The sequence below is a fragment of the Taudactylus pleione genome, unplaced genomic scaffold (genome assembly GCF_031769625.1).
Source record: "Taudactylus pleione unplaced genomic scaffold, aTauple2 ptg000201l, whole genome shotgun sequence".
Lineage (NCBI taxonomy): Eukaryota > Metazoa > Chordata > Amphibia > Anura > Myobatrachidae > Taudactylus > Taudactylus pleione.
In genome coordinates this window covers 4515787-4537545 of record NW_028284603.1, presented here as the reverse complement: position 1 = coordinate 4537545, position 21759 = coordinate 4515787, and the positions used below count along the sequence as shown (strand labels likewise).

General features: G+C 43.4%; 1 protein-coding gene across 1 annotated transcript in view; it reads left to right on the top strand.

Moving 5' to 3' along the window:
- APLF (aprataxin and PNKP like factor) overlaps positions 1-21117 on the top strand; it is a 275492-nt gene extending 254375 nt beyond the window's left edge. Inside the window, exons 9-10 of the mRNA XM_088477484.1 lie at positions 3142-3188; positions 20694-21117. Coding sequence (XP_088333610.1) covers positions 3142-3188; positions 20694-20887 — 241 coding nt within the window. The 3' untranslated portion in view covers positions 20888-21117. The remainder of the gene's footprint in view (positions 1-3141; positions 3189-20693) is intronic.
- Positions 21118-21759: the final 642 nt, after the last annotated feature.

Below are 21759 nucleotides of genomic sequence, written 5' to 3'. Positions count from 1 at the left end.
GAGCTTGTGCAAGTGTGCGTGAGGCTGCGATGGTGCTCGATTGTACCAATGGTTACGCAGTCTTGCTAAACATTACTGATGTGTGTAAGGTAATGTGCGGAGGCATAGCGATCTCAATGAATTAGCAGCCTATCACAGTTGAACTGCGTGAACTATTGCAATAGCAATCCTTACTAAATCAGGCCTAGAGTGTGAGAACCTGTGCATTATCTACTGCATTATCGTCACTGGCTGCTTTGCCTTTAATTTGTATTACGTATTCAAGTTAGTGACACTCGTTCTAAATGACACAGCCACTACCTACCTACATGCTATTTTTTTTATAAATAATGCACATTATATAATAGACAATATGATGTTTTATACTCTCAAGATTTGAATAACAACTTGACCTTTTTTCGTTTTGCAGACATGGTGCTAAAGGCCTTATTCAGCAGTGCACGCAGACTCCCGATGATCAGAAATCTGCGCAGGCGTGTGCAGAACGGGTCTGCGATCCCGCACAGAGACTGGCAGCAAACGGTCATTGATTGAGAGTCTGCTGCTGTTTGTGGCAGGGAGGGGCGGCGTTGGCCTCCGTTTCCCGTCGCCGCCGTTGTGGGGAGGGAAGAAGCCAGGATTTCCGTCAGCTGATGGATATTTTCTGGCTTCCTCCTCTCACCTGCGGCGGCCGGCTGCGTGACCCCATGGTTTACCTTAGCTGGCCGTTGTTCCGCAGATTATCTGACAATGCAGCTCGGATACGTAATGTAGCAGGAAGCGTGATTACATACGTAATGTAGCAGGAGGCGTGATTACATACGTAATGTAGCAGGAGGCGTGATGCCTCCTGCTGCGTTACCATATCTGCACAGATGGAATTGCTTGCGAGCAGCTTTGCAATTCCATCCGTAGCTGAATAAGGCCCTAAGTCAGCACAGCTCCTAAGGTTAGGCCTATTAGAATGCTGAATACTAGGGAATAGATGGTCATTTTGCAATGGAAAACAAAATAAATTTTTCGTAGTGTCATTTAGAAAATGAGAACAACCACTTACTGTGATCAACATAGCCTACTTCATCCACACCCTTTTTCATAAAGATCCCCAGTGTCGTATAGTCCTGCTTCAGGTGTATAAATTGACTTACGAGCTTCTGATTTCATGCTAATTTGTTGTCCAACATTTGTACATGCCACATAGAAAATACAGAGCTGCTAATTTCTTCAGTAGGGTGAATTGCTCATATTAAATTTCTGCTTCTCTACTTGTACTGTACCTGCCTCAATTTTTTTGCAGGAAGAAAATGCACGCCTTAGCTATTAAATGCACTTAGCTGGCACTGATATAGTAAAATACATTTACAATATGATCCTTTAAATGAATAAATAAATATCTTTATATGGTTGCATAATTTTGAGGTCTATTTAACCATTGCCATTACACAGTTGAGATAGCTGTTTTGTGGGTTGAACAAGCATTCACGTAACTCAATTCACTATGTACTGGTGTAATGGTAATCAGACTGGGAGAGATGTATCAATCTTTGGAGAGAGAACGTGCAGATAGATCAAGTACCAACCAAGCAGGATCTGATTGGTAGGTACTTGATCATTCTCCAAGCTATATCTCTTCAAGCTTTGATAAATATCCCCTTCATTTACTTATTTATCATTTACAAGTTTATTTTTTTAGAAAAACGGTTCGTTTGTTTTTTACAGTGATGTTATGGAGAAGTACTGTGCATATCTCACAAAAAAATAAACACCGCGTCTGATACATGTAATCCACGCCCCTATTTCCCCTAAAACATGCCTTAATCTGTTCAACCACACCTATTTAACATTGAACTGGTTGGCTGAAATTACGATACGGATTAGGGACCTCAATGATTCTGTAACATTTGATGTTATTTGATGTAGCAACGGTAAAGGGGCGTACACACTTAGCGATCTTTTAAACGATTTGCCCGAACGAAAAATAATTAAAATCGATTAGTGTGTACGCACTGTCTTGCAGTGCGCACACCCGTGAGGTCGTCAGCTGCATCGTCCGGTCGGCCCTACATGCAGCCCAACCTGGCGATGCGGCTGACGACCCCATGCTGCGGGATGCGGTAGGGGCCGTCATATCAGGCGGACGGGCACCGGATCGTCTAGTGTGTACCCGCCACCATATGTCAGCCCGTTGTCGGGTCGTCACCGTTCGCATTTACCCAGCTAAAGACAAAATTGTGTTCTTTGTAACTGAGTATTACATTATATTTCACTAGATCTCACAATAGCATCTATTATGGGAAACAGGAAGCCGATGGATGGAATCCCGACCGCCGGCTTCCCGGCTGTATAATCCCGGCAAGGGTTAAATGACAGGCGTCGATATCCCGACGCCTGTCATTTTCCCTACACCGGGATACCGACACCCGGCTTGCCGATCGAAGGGCGCGGACAGCCGCGGGGGAGGGTTAGGTTTAGGGTTCCCGGGGAGACTTAGGGTTAGGCACCCCCCTGGGAGACTTAGGTTTAGGCTGCGGGGGCAGGGGGGTTAGGTTTAGGCACTTACAGGGGGGTTAGGTACTAGGGGGGGATTAGGGTTAGGCACCCCTAAAGGAGGGTTAGGGGTAGAATAGGTTAGTGAATACTTACCTTGGGACGATCGGGATTTTCATCCTTGTTGGATCCTTGTTGGATTTTCCGGGCCGGCGGTAAATCATACTGAATCCTCTGTTACCCGTGTGTGTCAGCAGAAGAACACTTTAAAGTGGTATTGAAGCATTTATTGTGCATTTTCTTACACACTGAAGTGGTTAATGTCCACGTGAAGCTATTTATGCTAAATCATGATTTCCCAGTTAATAAAACATTTCTCTTAATATTCTACCCTGGGGTCTCAAATTACAGAAATGATAAATTTTAGGCATAAACTGTACATTTGGAGCACCGTCTGCTTTATAGAGATGGTCTCTCACACTGATATTTTGTTTTTATGTAAGATACATAAGAGAGAGAGCATATTTCAGCTGTTTGAACTCAACTGTGCAGTCTGATTCTGAAAGTGTTGACAGCATTAGGTTTTAAGTTATCTTCACAGCCTATACTTTGCGTTGATCCCAGCAGTCGGCCAATGTACTGTCTTGTATAAATCTGTGTTGTTTTCTTTTTCAGGAAAAATCCACAGCACAAGCTGGAATACAAGCACACAAAGCCACCAGGTAACAAACTGTACTAATTTCTAAAGGCTCTGAGTAAAGCTTATAGAACAGTGGAGGTCTGAGCCTCTTGCCCTAGAAATGCAGAGACTTGCACATTGCTGAGTTGTATCAAACTTTTGTTTAGTGCAATCCTGAAGAAGTTTATAGAACTAATTACTGAACTGAAGCACTAATTAGAGGCTGCTCTGCTCTTGTGTAGAACTTCTGAAGTAGGTGTTTAGTAGGGTAATGGGGGCCATACATTTAACAGGTGATTCCCCAATGCTGATCTGATGCGCCGAACGGCAGAGTCCGAATATTGGCGAATTTCTCGGGGGATTGGCAAAATACTACATGTTAAAAATCCCCGATTTGCCGATTGCGATAATTTTTGGTTCGTAATCGAGTTTGTCCAACATTTTGGATTTTTGCTGATCAGTCGACCAAGGCATCAGCAGAACGGGGAATTGCCCCAATTGATTGCTGATGTATGGGCCCCATTATTCAACATTTTTGTAATGACATACCCCCTAAAATGTGTTCCTATATGCCAAGAAATCTATGAATTTATTCAAGGTACCCCCATTATCAAAGGGTTACGCATTTAAATGTTATACAAATACCACTTTTCATCAGTTATGTATATGTTTTAGCCTTTGCTAATAAATTAATATTCTTTATGGCTATGTTTAAAGTTTAATATTGTTTTTGGTTATACATAGTATTTTTTTCTTTAAATAACAAGTTAAGTACTTTTTAAATATTCACTAGTTAGTGATTTTTCTTAGCTGTTCCAGTAATCACTATCTCCTTGTCAATACATCTGTGGAGAGCAAACAATAATGGCTACCTAAGGGTCACCGTTATCAGCATGACATGTGATTATACACATTGCAAAATACAAATAAAAAAAAGTCACACACAAAGAATGGTTAAAAAAAAATTATTGTGCATATAATATATTTACATAGTATCAAGAGACTGGTGACTTAAAACTCTGTTGTTCAGTAATAAACACTAGTAGCCATATTTCCTCTTGTTGTCAGCTTCTGTAGTACATACCCTCACGTAGCGACTGCGTATGTGCAAGCCCCGGAGCTCACTACAAAATGGCCGGCTGTCGATGTTGATCAACAGCTCGGCCCGTTTTGTAGGCGTGGGGGGGGGTGGTTTCACAAAACTGAGGCATTCCTTAAGGAACGCCTGCCGTTTTGTGGGCGGTGATGTCAGTGGGGAGTTTCCTGCTTGATCAGAGCAGGAAGCTCCCTGGGGCTTGCGGCTGTTGAGACCCAACCTTAGGGTCTCGTCGCAAACCCCGATGGTCGCGATGGTCTTGACCATCGCGACCATCACCCTGGTTGGTAGCTAAGCTGTGGGTGTTAACCCACAGCTTAGCTAGCGACCAGGAGGCCGCACTAAAAAATAGAAGCGGCCGCCCTTATTCAGAACGAGCGCTCGCTTCTTGCGAGCGCCTCTGCATGAGGGCCTTAGTCCTTTTCATTTATATCTGGGGCCTAACCTTTCGGAACAATAAGCTTTGAGTACAAGTCTCCAGCTCTTTAATCTTGTACCTTCAGCAAAATGTGGCATCCATGTTGTTATACTTGTTTCTCCACAAAGTATACATTTTCATATGGTTTAAACTAGGGATGTGCGCCGACCCCCGTGTTTTGGTTTTGGATCTGTATCTCCTTCAAAGGTTTTGGATCTGGATTTGGTTTTGCAAACCACCCTCAAGTGTTTTGGTTTGGGATCTGGATTTTTTAAATAAAAAATAGATAAAACGTTTTAAAAACCGCTAAAATCATGTAATTTATGCAGCCCCAAACCCAAAATTCGGATTTAAAATCCGAATTTCGAACCACAAAAAGATCAGAACCCTGACCCGGATTTACCCGGATCTTCTCCGGAGATAAGAACCGCGATTCACGAAATTCGGGTGAATTCGGATTTCTGAAGACCCAAACTGCACATCTCTAGTTTTAAACAAAGCAAATCATAAAAAATGATTATGCATGTCATTAAATTACAGATCTTTTTTTACTGTAAATTGTACTATCCATCTTTACTATAGATGCTGCTGTTGTTATTGCTATAGATTTATTATTTAGGTGAATGATGCCATTATTATTATTATTACGATAGATTTATTATATAGGTGAATTCAGGGCCACTACTAGCAGAGCAATTATAGGTGGACTTTTATTTTTAGTAGAGATTAGCGGCTTCGGTTCCCTGAGAACCGAACTTAAGAGATCTGAGTCGACTCGGGTTTTCCCGCCTGACTCAGATCTGAAAACGAGGCAAAATGTCATTATCCCGTTGTCGGATTCTCGTGGGTTTTGGATTCTATAAAGGTCCAGCGATCGCCGCCATTTTTCATTCCAGCTGTGGAGAGTGAAGAGGGCTGGCTACATTTGTGTTGCTTAATGTCCATAGGGGCTGGCTGTTGTCCATATAGGGGCTGGCTGGCTGTTGTCCTGTCCATAGGGGCCGGCTGGCTGTTGTCCACAGGAGCTGACTGGCTGTTGCCCATAGAGGCTGGCTGTTCTGCTGTGTTGTCCAGGGGGTGCTCTGTCCATAAGGGGTGCTCTTCACCCCCTTTGTGAAAAAAAACAACAATTTTTTCTCTGTGCGTGTTAGCCACACCTGTCCTCAACGTAGGTGCGCAGGGGTGCTGTGCTGCTGCCTCTTTCAGGGGTGCTCTTCACCCCCAGTGTGAAAAAAAAGACAAAATTATTTTCTGTGTGCGTGTTAGCCACACCTGTCATTGCTTGGTGACACTGCAGTAAGACCGCAGTGAGTATGGAGGACAGTCAAATGATTGGAGAGCAGGATCCAGATACCAGTCTTGTAGCTGCCGGCAGCAGTCATAATGACGATGCAAGGCCATCAACGTCATCTATGAAGGCCGATGTACCAGGGCTTAAGTCAGGCCAAAAGGTCAGGGTAAAAAAAAAAACAACTTTTACCTTGTTAAAGAAAAAAAAAATCTAAAGCTAAGTTAGCTTTAGCGAAAGAAAAAATTGGCAGTATGCCTTTCAGTACACCAAGTGAAAGGATAAGGCTTTGGCCTTTATTATTTATGACTGGTGGTTCTAGTGATGATTTAAGCCCCTCTGCTTGTAGGAGAGGTACCAAAACAATTTAAATTGTTAAGACAAGTAAGACACCGGAACCAACTGTGTGCTCCGAAAAATCACAAATCCCCGAGGAGAGTCCAAGTGTGTCCGCGGTTGCCATGTGTGAGCCTGACCTTTTGGATCCTCCTTCCACCATTTGTGTGCCCTCTGCAAATGTGGGGATGAGCAGCACAAGTCAACATGCTGACGTAGAAATCGAGGATGCTTCTGTGGAATTGCACGAGGAGGATGAGGAGTATATTTATGTAGTTGGAGATAACAACAAGGATGATGAGGATGTTGATGGCGAGGATGTTTGTGTAAAAACTGTAAATCAGGCAACAGTTGTTGCCCATGATGGCAAAAATACCATTGTTGCCATGCCTGGGCAAAGGACCAAAAAATCCACATCTAAGTGTGGAATCATTTCCTCCCAAATCTGGACAACTTTTGCCAAGCCATTTGTAACCATTGCCATGTAACAGTGAGTAGAGGTAAGGACCTTAACCATCTTGGAACTTCCTCCCTGTTAAGTCACTTGCAGCGCATTCATCAAATTGAAAAGGGTATAGAAACTTTGTGGACAAAAAAAGCAAACAATCATCAGTCCAGTGCCACCTAGCTGCACCCTTCTATCTGGATCCAAGTGCCCGCAATCTCCACCACCAACACCTGCATCATCAGCATCCTCATTCGTGATTGGAAGTAGTCCTGCATCCAATATCATAAGAACTGACTCCTCTCCTATCCGTTGTTCCTCAGAAGGATCCTTGAGTGGTACACCTGCTGCTGTTGCTATGACTGGATCTTCGTTCCAGAAGGGGACCAGGAAGAAGACTACTTTTAGTAGTCCAAGTACAACCAAACAATTGACTATCACACAATCCATTGCATTGGCAAACTAGCATGACGGCATACACCCAGTTGCACAGCGGATTGCTGACGCCATAACAGTTATCCTGGTATTAGATGTGCGTCCAGTATCCGCCATTAATGCAGTGGGTTTTAGACAGTTAATGGAGGTCCTGTGTCCCCACTACCGTGTCCCTTCTAGATTCCACTTCTCTAGAATAGCAATTCCCAATCTGTACAAGGACATTACAGAAAACCTTATTAATGTTCTCCGAAATGCCGTTGTGCCCACTGTCCACTTAACCGCAGATATGTGGACAAGTGGGGCATGGCAAACTAAAGATTACATGACTGTGACAGCCCACTGGGAATGTGCAAACAGTGCAGCATCTAACAAATTCCAGCTTATTCAGAAGCAGGCTATTCTGTGTATCACCGGTTTCACTAAGAGGCATACCGCTGAGAACCTCTTAGAAAAACTCAGGGAAATCATTGTAAAATGGCTTACCCCACTTGGACTCTCTTCGGGATTTGTGATTTCTGACAATGCCAGCAATATTGTGCAAGCATTACATGTGGGAGAATTCGAACACATCCCATGTTTTGCTCACACAATGAATTGCAGGAGATGCTCTCGGTGGCCCGAAAGATTTCTGGACATTTTCAACATTCAGCAACTGCGTGTCAAAGATGCAGCACCAGCAAGAGCTGTTGAATTTGCCCTGCCATCAGCTGAAGCAAGAGGTAGTAACTAGGTGGAATTCTACCCTCTATATGCTTCAGTGGATGGAGGAGCAGAAAAAGGCCATCCAAGGCTATACTGTGGCATAGGGAGAGGAGCGGGAATGCACCTTAGTCAAGCGCAGTGGAGAATAATTTCCATGTTGTGCAAGGTTCTAAAACCTTTGAACTTGCCACGTGTGAAGTTAGTTCAGACACTGCCAGCTTGAGTCAGGTCATTCCCCTAATCAGACTTTTGCAAAAGCAGCTGGAGAAAGTGAAGGAGGACCTAAACAGAGTGATTCTGCAAAGTTTGTCGGACTGGTAGATCAAGCCCTTCATTCGCGTCGACAGGATCCAAGGGTCGTCAATCTCGTGAAATCAGATCACTATATTTTGGCGACCATACTTAATCCTAGGTTTAAGTCATACCTTGTGTCTTTCTTTCTGACGGACATAAATCTGAAAAGATGCAAAGAGCCGGTGGTGAAAAAAATTGGCAGCTCAAGCGGAACGTGACACGGCAGCATCTCCTCCTTCATTTTTTACAGCTGCCAGGAAAAAACTAAATTTTCCTAAGAGACCCACTGCTGTTGGTGATGCAGATTAGTCAGCAAAACCTCATGACATCTGGTTGGGTCTGAAAGAACTGGCGGCTACATGACATGGCTACCATGACTTTGTCTGATACGGTCACCATTCAGAGAATGGTGGATGACTATTTTAGGGATAGCATCCAAATAGGCATGTCAGACAGTCCGTTTCACTACTGGCAGGAAAAAAGGCAATTTGGAGTCCCTTACACAAACTGGCTTTGCTGTACTTAAGTTGCCCACCCTCTAGTGTGTACGCTGAAAGAGTTTTCAGCGCAGCCTGGCAGCTTGTCAGTGATCATCGTAGGAGGTTACTTCCCCAAAATGTGGAAAAGATGATGTTCATCAAAATGAATTACAAATTCCACGAGAAAGACCTTTACCAGCACTTACGTCCAAAAAATACAGAAGCGTCTGTAATGGTGGATTCCAGCGGGGACGAATTAATATTGTGTGAAGAAGAGGAGGATGCACACACTGATGGGGATGGGGATGACGACATCTAATCTAATGTATTGTAAAGCCAGTTTGTGTATGGGATCATTGCCACCAATGTCCACTGCGCATTGGCAGCTTGTTTTGTGGGGGGTCCAAACAAACCAATCATTTCAGCCACAACTGGCAGTCCCTTCAACTGAAGTGATTGGTTTGTTAAACTGTGAATGTCCTGTTTCATATAAACAACATAAGGGTGGGTTGGAGGCCCCAAGGACAATTCCATATTGCACCTTTTTCCTTTCCATTATGTGCTGTTTGGGGCATTGCTGCCTGACATTTTTAATGTTATGGTTTATGAATGTCCAGAAATTGAAATGGCTACAGTCAGCATCTCCTGCATGCCCCTTTCATTTTTTTAAAGAAATTTCTGAACTCATTGCTGCTTGTTGTTTCAACCCGACGCACAAGCCGCACAATAGTGACATTCAGCCAAGGGTTCTCAGCCCTTAAGGCTGCTACATGGCCCAAAGGCTGCATCCTGCTTCACGGCCCAAAGGCCACCAGTCATCACTCCTCACCAGCCCTCAAGGCTGTAACAGCCGCAACTTGCCAAGAGTTCCAGGCCTCAAGGCTGTTGCAGGACTGGTTCCTTCCTAATCATAGTTCTGTATACCACTACTACTCAACCCGGAGGCTGCATCAACAATTAACTATCAATTATAAAATTCTTCAGCCAGTGACTGCACCAATTATCAATTCTTCAGCCAGGGGCTGCACCAATTTATCAATTTCAACTCTTCTTACTTCAGCCAGTGGCTGCTCCAACTATCAATTTTTCAGCCAGTGGCTGTACCAATTATCAAGTATCAACTCTTATTACTTCAGCCAGTGGCTGCGCCAAATATCAACTATCAATTCTTCAATCCTCAAGGGATACCCCAACCATCATCTTTGCACAGTCCTCAACTCTTTGTCAATCAGTTTTGAGTCAGATAGCTGAATGCAACCTTTTGGCCTTAACTAGATGAAAAAATCAATACAGTGAGCTTGTGAGGTGGTCAAAATTTAATAAATGTTATTGAGGTTAATATACTGTAGGAACAAAAACAGGCCCATTTTATGTGATTTAGCTGTTTTTATGATTTTTGTAAGAAAAAATCCAGATCCAAAACCGAAAAACAAAACACGAAAGTGATGTTTTGGCAAAACCAATCCAGATCCACTACCAGGGGAGATCCAGATCCAAAACCAACACCAAAACCAAAACACGGGGGTCGGCGCACATCTCTAATTTTTAGCTTTTAGTCAGATTTTTTATTTTCCAATGTTTCTCAGCATAAATATGCAAATAATTATGGGAATACACCAGATTTCCACTTCTATAAATTGACACAAACATTATTCTATCCCCAGTAAGGAAATAATGAGATATGTAAGCTTAGAAAAATGCATCTCTGCGGTCGCAGTTGTTTGCCGTAGACAGGCAGAAGAATAGTAATCTTGATATGCATGACAAGCTAGTTTATCTTTTAATGGCTTAAATCAATTCTCAAACAATCTTCCTACTTTCAAGCTTCTGGAAAAGATGAACAGCAGGGGGAGAGTACAGAGTCTGCAATCGTTTTAATTCAATACTATTTAGAAGAAGTTCTGTAAATAGGTCATTATGAAAAACACATCCCCACACTTTGTGACGTTCATAGAGCTTGAATCAGCAGGTACATTTGTTTCTGAGATATATATATAAAAATAAAAAAAATTCAACCGGTATAGATCATCTTGTTTGAATGTGCTAATTAAATCTGCCATCAAAATAAAGTGTTCCATCACTCTCCAACCTGCCATGGTCATTATATGCCCTAGATCAGTGGTTGCCAACCTTAATTGAAGTGTGAGCTACTTGAGAAAAATTAAACCTCCTGAAGAGCTACTAAAATTGTAGAAAAAAAATCTGGCTAATAACCGAACAATTGAAGGTAATGTAATGAAAATGAATAAAATGTTTCATAGAAAACAACAATGCATTTAATTATCACAGTGATATTGTTGTAGTTTGTAAATAAAGTGTAACAACAGGCACATCTCACTGTTAATTACCTGCTCCAAGGAGGTAAGTGCCCTAGAAGAGCAATAGATCTAGACAGGGCTGCTGTGTGATTTTCGGGCAGGGGTGAGCAGGAGTCACTCGCTCCGCCGTAGCGTAGACGCTGTGTGTGGAAGCATGTCAGCTGCTTGTTGTAGAGGCTGCAGCAATCACCTGACGTGCTTCCCTGTGGCCCCACCCATGGCATCGACGTCATTGGGTAGCGCGCGTCAGAGTTAATTTCCTCCTAGTTGACTGGCAGCTAGGAGAGCTACCAAAATTAGGACCGGGAGCTACGGGTTGGCGACCACTGCACTAGATAGTATACAATGTACAGTACACTTATTAGAATTTGGCATAAGGTATGCTTGGCGTTACATAATGATTCATTCTTTTCCTTGCAGTCCTTTCTTATAAGTATTTGCAGCATACAGTATCCTTGTCCATTTGGATGAAAACAATATACTGTGTTGCCGTGTTACATTTAAACAGATGAAATTGTTGAAGGATTGTTAAAGAACACCTCTCCCACCCACCCTCAGTTATCCTGCCAGTCTTACCAAACACATGGAGAATTATCTTGTCTATACTCACATTGTCCATTTATATATGTGTCCTGCGCAGCGCTCCTCCCACAGACATAGGGCCTCATTTAACAAGGAAGCAATACCCCTTCAGCGCCTGCTGATGGGGTTATGTCCTCCTTTCAGTATTTAACAAACAGCGGTAAACTAAGATTACTGGTGTTTGTCATTGTATCAGTAGAGCGGTATGGTCCCTATTGCCGGAAATGGAGACCCAGCAACAGGTATCCGGATAGAAGATTGACAATGTTTAGTTGACAGTCAGAAGGTCAATAGAGTTAAAAGGTTGATCAGTTCAGATGGTCAACACATATTTTTTCATGTTTTTTCAAAAAATTTTAGGTTACGGCTAGGCACTTGGGAGAGGGTTAGGCTGCCGGAGAGGATGGTTAGGGTTAGGCACTATTTAGACTGTTATGTTTAGGTACTTGGGGGAATTTTAGGCACTAGGGTAGAGTTATGGCTAGGGTTAGGCTTAATTTACAAAAATAAAGTGTGGATCATTTGTGTCGACCATTCAAGCCTACCGACTTTTTAACCATGTCGACATTCTGCATTGTCAACCATTTGTCAGTCAATCTTTTTACTATGTCAACATATTACCTGTTGACCATCTGGTGTCTGGTGACCTATTGGCTGTTGATCTAAAAATTGTTGATTTATTATACCATACCCCCAGTAATAGTCTTTTCGGCTTCAATGAAGACTTCCAGGCATTGAGTCCCCATCGGATGAAACTGTCACGCACATGCGTAGACTGGCCATCTCGCATGCACATGATACAGCAGCCCGTCGCTGGCAGTGGGGAGTATGCCACCGAGGAGGGGTACATCTCTTTACCTTGCCGGATGGGTAAATAATGTTAAATACCAGCAGCACATTTGTTAGTTTAACTGCGAATGTAAACAAAATATGGTAATGTGATGTTAAATGGGGCCCATACCTTTTATAAACACAGAGAAACAATGTTCTCCCACTCCCACATCCCCCCTCTCATCTCATTCCCCAAGGACATGGACTTGGTAATGGAGCTCGGTATAGAGACGAGTCTGTGCTATTGGTATGCCCTTTTACAGGGGCCATGCCAACTAAAAAGTACTTTTTTTTTTTTTCCTAACAAATGACACCAGCTGCTATTAGTCATAAAAGGGTATCTGGATAGAAGATCGACATTGAATAGGTCGATAGTTAATAGGTTGTCACCAGATGGTCGACATGCAATAGGTTGACAAAGACAAAGGTTGAATGACAAGTGGTCAACACAAAAATGGTTGTTATGTTTTTTTCTTTTTTTTAATAGTTTTTCAACATTTTTAAGGTTAGGGTTACGCACTTGGAGGAAGGTTAGAGTTAGGCTGGCATAGGTGACGGTTAGGGTTACGCACTTGGAGGAAGGTTAGAGTTAGGCTGGCATAGGTGACGGTTAGGGTTACGCACTAGGGGAAGGGTTAGGATTAGGCACTAGGGGGAGGTTAAGGGTTAGGCAACAGGGATAGGGATAGGATTAGGCACTATGAGGAGGGATAGGGTGAGGATTAGGGTTAAATTTGTGTGTGACCTATTGCATGTCTAGTGTTCATTGTAGCACCCTGCACCTGTCACAACCCGTGCAGTTCCTCTTTCCTGCCTGGGGTGTCGCTCTCTGCTCTGGTGCTTCTAGCATACACTGGTCTGTATCTCAGCAGTTGGTTGCATTAGCTGAGTGTGCGAGAATCACCAGAGCAGAGAGAGACACCTCAGGCAGGAAAGAGAAACTGCACGGGTTGTAACTAGGGGTGAGCGGGTTCGGATTTCTGAAATCCGAGCCCCCCCGATCCGAGTCAGGCTCGACTTTTCCCGCCTGACTCGGATCTGAAATCGAGGCAAAACGTCATCATCCCGCCTTCCGGGTCTCGCGGGTTTTGGATCCTATATAAGGTACCCGCGTCTGCGCCATTTTCTCAATCGGCTGTGGACAGTGAAGAGGGAGGGTGGGAGTTAGGGCTGGCTGGGCTGTGTAGTGTAGTGTAGTGTAGTGTAGTGCAGAGTAGTGTTGTGCTGTGCTGTGCTGCTGTTGTCCACTACTTCAAAGTCCATAGGGGCTGGCTGTGTTGTGCTGTGCTGCTGTTGTTAATAGGGGCTGTGTCCACTACTTCAAAGTCCATAGGGGCTGGCTGTGTTGTGCTGTGCTGCTGTTGTTAATAGGGGCTGTGTCCACTACTTCAAAGTCCATAGGGGCTGGCTGGACTGTGTTGTGCAGTCAGTTCTCCATAGGGGCTGTGTCCACTCCAAAGTCCTGTGCAGTGTCCCAGTCCTAAAGGGGTGCTGTAGTGTTGTCCAGGGGGTGCTCTGTCCATCAGGGGTGCTCCCCCCAAGTGCTAAAAAAATAATATTTTTTGTGTGTTTGTGAATTGTGTGCGCAGTAGCCGCACGTGCATCAACAAAGTAGTGCCAAGTGTGCGCCTGTGTCATAAGTAAAGGGCCGGCTGGCTTGACCGTTAAAGGGTGCTGTAACCCCCAAAGTACACTCCAGTCCAAACCAAAAAAAAAATTATTTTCTGTGTTTGTGAATTGTGTGCGCAGTAGCCGCACGTGCATCAACAAAGTAGTGCCGAGCGTGCGCCTGTGTCATAATTAAAGGGCCGGCTAGCTTGACCGTTAAAGGGTGCTGTAACCCCCAAAGTACACTCCAGTCCAAACCAAAATAAAAATAATTTTCTGTGTTTGTGAATTGTGTGCGCAGTAGCCGCACGTGCATCAACAAAGTAGTGCCAAGCGTGCGCCTGTGTCATAAGTAAAGGGCCGGCTGGCTTGACCGTTAAAGGGTGCTGTAACCCCCAAAGTACACTCCAGTTCAAACCAAAAAAATAATATTTTTTGTGTGTTTGTGAATTGTGTGCGCAGTAGCCGCACGTGCATCAACAAAGTAGTGCCAAGCGTGCGCCTGTGTCATAAGTAAAGGGCCGGCTGGCTTGACCGTTAAAGGGTGCTGTAACCCCCAAAGTACACTCCAGTCCAAACCAAAAAAAAAATTATTTTCTGTGTTTGTGAATTGTGTGCGCAGTAGCCGCACGTGCATCAACAAAGGAGCAGCGCCAAGCGTGCGCCTGTGTCCCATAAGTAAAGAGCCGGCTGGCTCATTTCTTAAAGGCTGGTGTAACCCACAAAGTGCACTACTCTCCAGCAAAAATAAAAAAATATTTTCTGTGTTTAGCGCGCACGTAAATATCAAATCGATATAACATAAATGGAGGACCAAACTTTCTCCGATAAAAATAAAATAGAGAAAGATCAAGAACCACTTCCTCCTAGTGCTGAAGCTGCTGCCACTAGTCATGACATAGACGATAACATGCCATCAACGTCGTCTGCCAAGGCCGATGCCCAATGTCATAATAGAGGGCACATACAATCCCAAATGACAAAGTTCAGGAAAATGACCTTGAAAAAAACATTTAAATCAGCTGAAGAGAAACGTAAACTTGCCAATATGCCATTTACGACACGGAGTGGCAAGGAACGGCTAAGGTTGATCCCTAGTATGTTCATGACTAGTGGTTCAGCTTCACATGACGATGGAAGCCCTCCTCCCACTAAAAAAATCAAAAGAGTTAAGCTGGCAAAAGCACAGCGAAGAACTGTGCTTTCTAAGAAGATATCACAAATCCCCAAGGAGAGTCCAAGTGTGGTGGTGGTTGCGATGCCTGACCTTCCCAGCACTGGACGGGAAGAGGTGGCTCTTTCCACCATTTGCACGCCCCCTGCAAGTGCTGAAAGGAGCACCCACAGTCCACTTGCTGATATGCAAATTGAAGATGTCACTGTTGAAGTACAACAGGATGAGGATACTGGTGTAGCTGGCGCTGAGGAGGAAGTTTAAATCAGGCTCCGGGGGAGACAGTTGTTGTCCGTGGGATGAAAAAGCTCATCACGGTCATGCCTGGGCAGAAGACCAAACATTCCACCTCTTTGGTCTGGCAATATTTCTATCCAAATCCGGACAACAACTGTCTTGCCATATGTACCTTATGTAAAGGTGGAATAAGTAGGGGTAGGGACGTTAACCACCTAGGAACATCCTCCCTTATACGGCACCTGCAGCGCGTTCATAATAAGTTACTGTCAAGTTCAGAAACTTTGGCTAAGACCGTAAGCAGTCCAGGGACACCTAAATCCCGTTGTCCTGTTGTATCCAAGCGCCTGCAAACCACACCGTCAACTCCCTCCTCGTCAATTTCTTCCTTAGTCAGGATCGGAAGTAGTCCTGCAGGCCATGTCACTGGCATGACTGACTCTCCTATCCGGGATTCCTCCGGAGGATCCTGCATTGCTACGCCTCCTGCTGCTGCTGTTGCTGCTGCTGGGAGTCGTTCATCATCCCAGAGAGGAAGTAGGAACACCACTACTTTTACTAAACAATTGACCCTCCAACAGTCCTTAGCGAGGAGGATGAAGTACGACAGCAGTCATCCTGAAGCAAAACGTATAACTGAGGCCTTGACTGCTATGTTGGTGTTAGACGTGCGTCCGGTATCCGCCATTAGTGCAGTGGGATTTAGACAATTGATGGATGTAGTGTGTCCCCGGTTCCAAATCCCGTCTAGATTCCACTTCACTAGGCAGGCGATACCGAGACTGTACAGAAACGTCAGAAAAAGTGTCCTCAGTGTCCTGAAAAATGCCGTTGTACCCAATGTCCACTTAACCACGGACATGTGGACAAGTGGAACAGGGCAGACTAAGGACTATATGACTGTGACAGCCCACTGGGTAGATGTATCACCTTACGCAGCAACAGCAGCAGCGTCACCAGTCGCAGCATCTCAGAAACGCCAGCTCGTTCCAAGGCAGGCTACGCTGTGTATCACCGGTTTCAGTAAGAGGCACACCGCCGACAACCTCTTAGAGAAACTGAGGGAAATCATCGCCCAGTGGCTTACCCCACTTAGACTCTCCTGGGGATTTGTGATATCTGACAACGCCACCAATATTGTGCGGGCATTACATCTGGGCAAATTCCAGCACGTCCCATGTTTTGCTCACACAATAAACTTGGTGGTGCAGAATTTTCTGAAAAGCGACAGGGGCGTGCAGGAGACGCTTTGGGTGGCCCGAAAAATTTCTGGTCACTTTCGCCATTCAGCGACTGCGTGCCGAAGACTGGAGCACCAGCAAACACTCTTGAACCTGCCCCGCCATCACCTGAAGCAAGAGGTTGTGACGCGGTGGAACTCAACCCTCTATATGCTTCAGAGGATGGAGGAGCAGCAAAAGGCCATTCAAGCCTATACATCCACCTATGACATAGGCAAAGGAGGGGGTATGCACCTGACTCAAGTGCAGTGGAGAATGATTTCCATGTTGTGCAAGGTTCTCCAGCCCTTCGAACTTGCCACACGTGAAGTCAGTTCAGACACTGCCAGCTTGAGTCAGGTCATTCCCCTCATCAGGCTTTTGCAGAAGCAGCTGGAGAAAGTGAAGGAGGAGCTAAGACGGAGCGATTCCGCTCGGCATGTGGGACTTGTGGATGAAGCCCTTCATTCGCTTTGTCAGGATTCCAGGGTGGTCAATCTGTTGAAATCAGACCACTACATTTTGGCCACCGTGCTCGATCCTAGGTTTAAAGCCTATGTGGTGTCTCTCTTTCCGGCCGACACAAGCCTGCAGAGGTGCAAAGACCTGCTGGTGAACACACTGTCAGCTGAAGCGGAACGTGACACGTTAACAGCTCCTTCTTCATTTTCTCCCGCAACTGGGGCTGCCAGGAAAAAACTTAGCTATCCTAAGCAACCCGCTGGCGGTGATGCAGGGCAGGCAGGACCAAGTTTGGACATCTGGTCCGGACTGAAGGACCTGGCAACAATTTCTGACATGTCTACTGTCACTGCATATGATACTGTCACCATTGACAGAATGGTGGAGGATTACATCGGTGACAGCATCCAAGTAGGCATGTCAGACAGTCCATACCTGTACTGGCAGGAAAAAGAGGCAATTTGGAGGCCCCTGTACAAACTTTCTCTATTTTACCTGAGTTGCCCCCCCTCCAGTGTGTACTCCGGAAGAGTGTTTAGTGCAGCCGGGAACCTTGTCAGCGAAAGGCGTAGGAGGTTGCTTCCACAGAATGTGGAGAAGAAGATGTTCATCAAAATGAATTATCAGCTCTTCCAGGGAGACCAGCCTCCAGAATGTACAGAGGGACCTGTGGTGGTGGATTCAAGTGGGGACGAGTTAATACTTTGTGAGGATGAGGATGTACACACTGAAGAGGGTGAGGAATCGGTGGATGAGGAGGATGAGGATGACATCTTGCCTCCGTAGAGCCAGTTTGTGCAGGGACAGATTAATTGCCAGCTTGTTTTGTGGGGGCCCAAACGAACCAATCATTTCAGCCACAGTTGTGTGGCAGACCCTGGCGCTGAAATGATTGGTTTGTTAAAGTGTGCATGTCCTGTTTATACAACATAAGGGTGGGTGGGAGGGCCCAAGGACAATTCCATCTTGCACCTCTTTTTTTTCTTTGCTTTATGTACAGTTTGGGGCCTAGTTTTTCAAACTGCCATCTTGTCTGCCACTGCAGTATCACGCCTAGATGGGTCACGTGTTTGTGCCGCCCACTCGTGTCGCTTAGCATAGTCATCCAGCTACCTCGGTGCAACCTTTTGGACATAAAAACACTATTGTGAGGTGTTCAGAATAGACTGGAAATGAGTGGAAATTAAGGTTATTGAGGTTAATAATAGCATAGGAGCAGAAAAACCTACAAATTCTGTGATTTTAGCTGTTTTTATGCTTTTTTTCAAAAAATTACAGATCCAAAACCCAGAACCCAAAACACGGAAGGGTGGTTTTGGCAAAACCAATCCAGATCCAAAACACGAAGAAAGATCCAGATCCAAAACCAAAACACAAAACACGAAAAGTGGCCGGTGCACACCCCTAGTTGTAACAGGTGCAGGGTGCTAGAATAAACACTACATGTCGACCGTTTGTTTTTGCCCTATTGTCGACCTTTATATTGTCAGTCTTTTATACCACACCTGATAATAGAACCCCTTTTAGAAATCCTGTAGTGAACTCCCATTGGCCTATTAGAACTGACTACAGGGGGAGAAGCGATCGCACCTGATATATTTTGGCCATACAGATTATAAACTCTGAAAATTTTTTTTAATTATAATGGACATGAGAAATTAACTTTTTTCCCTGTAACACAGTAATCTTTGGATGTTTTTTTTTCTCGCCAGTTTGACTTACTTAGGAGGTTAATCTACACTCATAGGGTCATTTGCACTTTCTGTTTGCTTCTATATACTGTATTTGTAGATACTGTTATGAAGAAAGAGACATTGAAGTTATTAAACTCACTGTGATCTAAACTGAGTAACCGCAGTGTAGTTTGCAATCTTTGTCATTATCTATTGAGTTGCCTTTGAGATACACTCATATATTGTTTTTCGTCTCTTGGAAATTAAATTACCGGTTCAAATTATTAATTCTTTATTTTTTGTATTTTTTTCCCCTTATAAAAAAGGACTGTAAAATGCATATTTGATTGACCACATTTGCATACTGCTGGAGAATGAACAAATTAGTTATGTAGATAGTCAGCCTATCCATCAATTCCCATGTGCTGGATTTCTCACGCTAAAGCTGGCGATCACACTACAATTATCGGGGCGATCCGCCTGATATCCGCAGATCGCCCCAATAATTGTAGCGTGTGTTTGCGGGCGACCGAGGGTTAAATATTGCTCGGTCGGGCATGCCGGATTGTCCAGCATGCCCGTCCAATGCGATATTTAAGAGGTTAACTGTCGGCCGCATCGGGCAGTGTATGCCCAGCCGGGACCGACAGACAGACATTTCCTGTATTCCTTCCCATTGAAGGAACAGGGAAATGTCTCCTCCCCCTGGCGGCGAAGCGCAGATGTCGGGCTAATACACTGTGAGTAATCTCACAGTGTATGCCGCCGACATCTGCGGCTGGCAGGCTGCCAGATAAAATGTCTGTCGGTCTGACAGGCATTTTATCTGGACCTGTATGGCCAGCTTTGGTGACATTTGCAGATTAGTATTTAAGTAAGCAAAGGTTTCTTTCTTTCTTTTTTTTTTTTTAACCCTGCCCTGTGATTAGTGGTGTGGGGATCTAGAAGTCATAATACATAGTAATAACATGACGTTTTTAATATGCATAAATGCCATGCATCACCACTTCAGTTCTGATTACATAGTAATGCCTGGGGCCTGAATATCTGGGCATTAGACATAACTCTCTTCTGGATTATGGATACACCAATTCCCTTTTGTCAATTAATGTATTTAAGATATTGATTTACTTAGAGCATAAAAATACAAATAGCATTATCTCCAAAGATACTAGTACCAATTATCTACACATTTAGCAGTTACAAATGTTTTACTTTTCCTCTTTTTATTTCACTAATATTTGCTTTTTGTTTCAGATTTTGCCGTGAAATTAAATAAGTTAAAGCATAATTGCAAATTCTACTGTGTTCATGTGATCCACCTGACCCAGCAAATGTCTTCATTGTCTTCTCTCCTGCCAACAGCAAGTTATCGTTAGCTTAGATGCAGCCTGTATTTTTTTTTTTTTTTTTTTTAGTTTTTTTGTTTATTTTGTTTTAAAAAAAAATAGGCAAACTGTTCTTCATTTACAACATGTTGCTGACAGGAATTGGCTCAGCTACCCCTGACCTCATAAAACTTCAGGGGAACCATCAGATTGGGTAGATCACTGGTACACAATATTTTTTATTTATGTCTAACTTATTTAATTCCTGCTAATATGTAATTTTAAATTGTGAGTAGCGCTAATAATTTAATGATTAATTTAAAGATGGCAGACATAACTTGTGAGTTGTGGTAATCATTTGATGATTAATTCAGAAACCGCAGACATAACTTGCGAGTAGCGGTAATTATTTGCTTATTAATGCAAAGACGGCAGACCTACTGTAAATTGAACAAATTGGTTATGCTGGTGGTTTTGCATTTCCCTTCATCATGCATGGCATTAACTGTGTATAAGTGTTTTCATATTATGCAGAGCGTATAGTGCAGAATATTTATAATTTTACTTTGGCATTTTTTTAATCTCGTAATTACGGAAAATATATGTTTTCTTTTTCTAGCAAGAAGTGTTTTGGACGATGACAGTGACAATGACGGTAACCCTAACGATTATGACCTGGAAGACAGCTTCATTGACGATGACGAGGATTTTGACAACACTGATGAAGATTCGGACTGGGTACCAGAGAAAGACAGTGAGGATGTGAAACAGCTCTTAAAAGAAGCAAAAAGATTTGTAAAAGGAAAACGCTGATGAACAGTTTTAGCCGTGTTTTAATGTATAAAATGATGCTCTATAATTTAGCAGTTTGCTATGTGCTGCTCATTTTCACGTTTACAACATGTAGCATGACATCAATAGTATAATTGTTTATTTTAATAGGATATATTAATATGATATATTTTCTACTTTACTGCTTAATAATCAAAAGATAAAGTGTGGAATTTTATTAAATAAAATAACTAAGACAAGGTTTATTTTCAGGCTTGTTCTAATTTTTTTGTTTTTTTAATATATATACTTAACAGTTTCCTTACAATATTTTGCTTGCATTCCAAATTCACTAATTCCAGAATCTTTATAAGGAAGTAGATGGATCCTGAAGAATTATAGCACTTTAAAATGAAATGTGGCTCCTGTTTCCATGGAGTTTGAGGCATAAGTACACACAGTCAACATGGCAAGCCTACTTTAATGAGGGTTAATCTTGTTTACTATACTGTACAAGTAATAATAATTATCTCTAAATGAGCAGTAAAAGCTAGAGCTATAATAGGGGACATTTTGGGACACCTTTAGCACATCTTTCTTTGTAGAAATAGTGGTATCCATAGCAACCAATCAGATTCTCTCATTTAGTGCAGATTAGAGGATAAAAGCAAATATCTGTTTGCTATAGGCCAGTGGTGGACAAACTCAGTCCTAAGGGACACTAACAGTTCAAGTTTTCCAGACCACTTTTAAAATGTGTCAGCTACTGGTGAATACACCTATCTACAAGCTAGGAGATACGGAAAACGTGAACTGTTGGGTGTTCCTGAGGACTGACTACTGCTGCTATAGACTATATCTTTGAATCTACACACTTACATTTAAGGGTTTTCCATAAGTTTCCAAATTAGTGT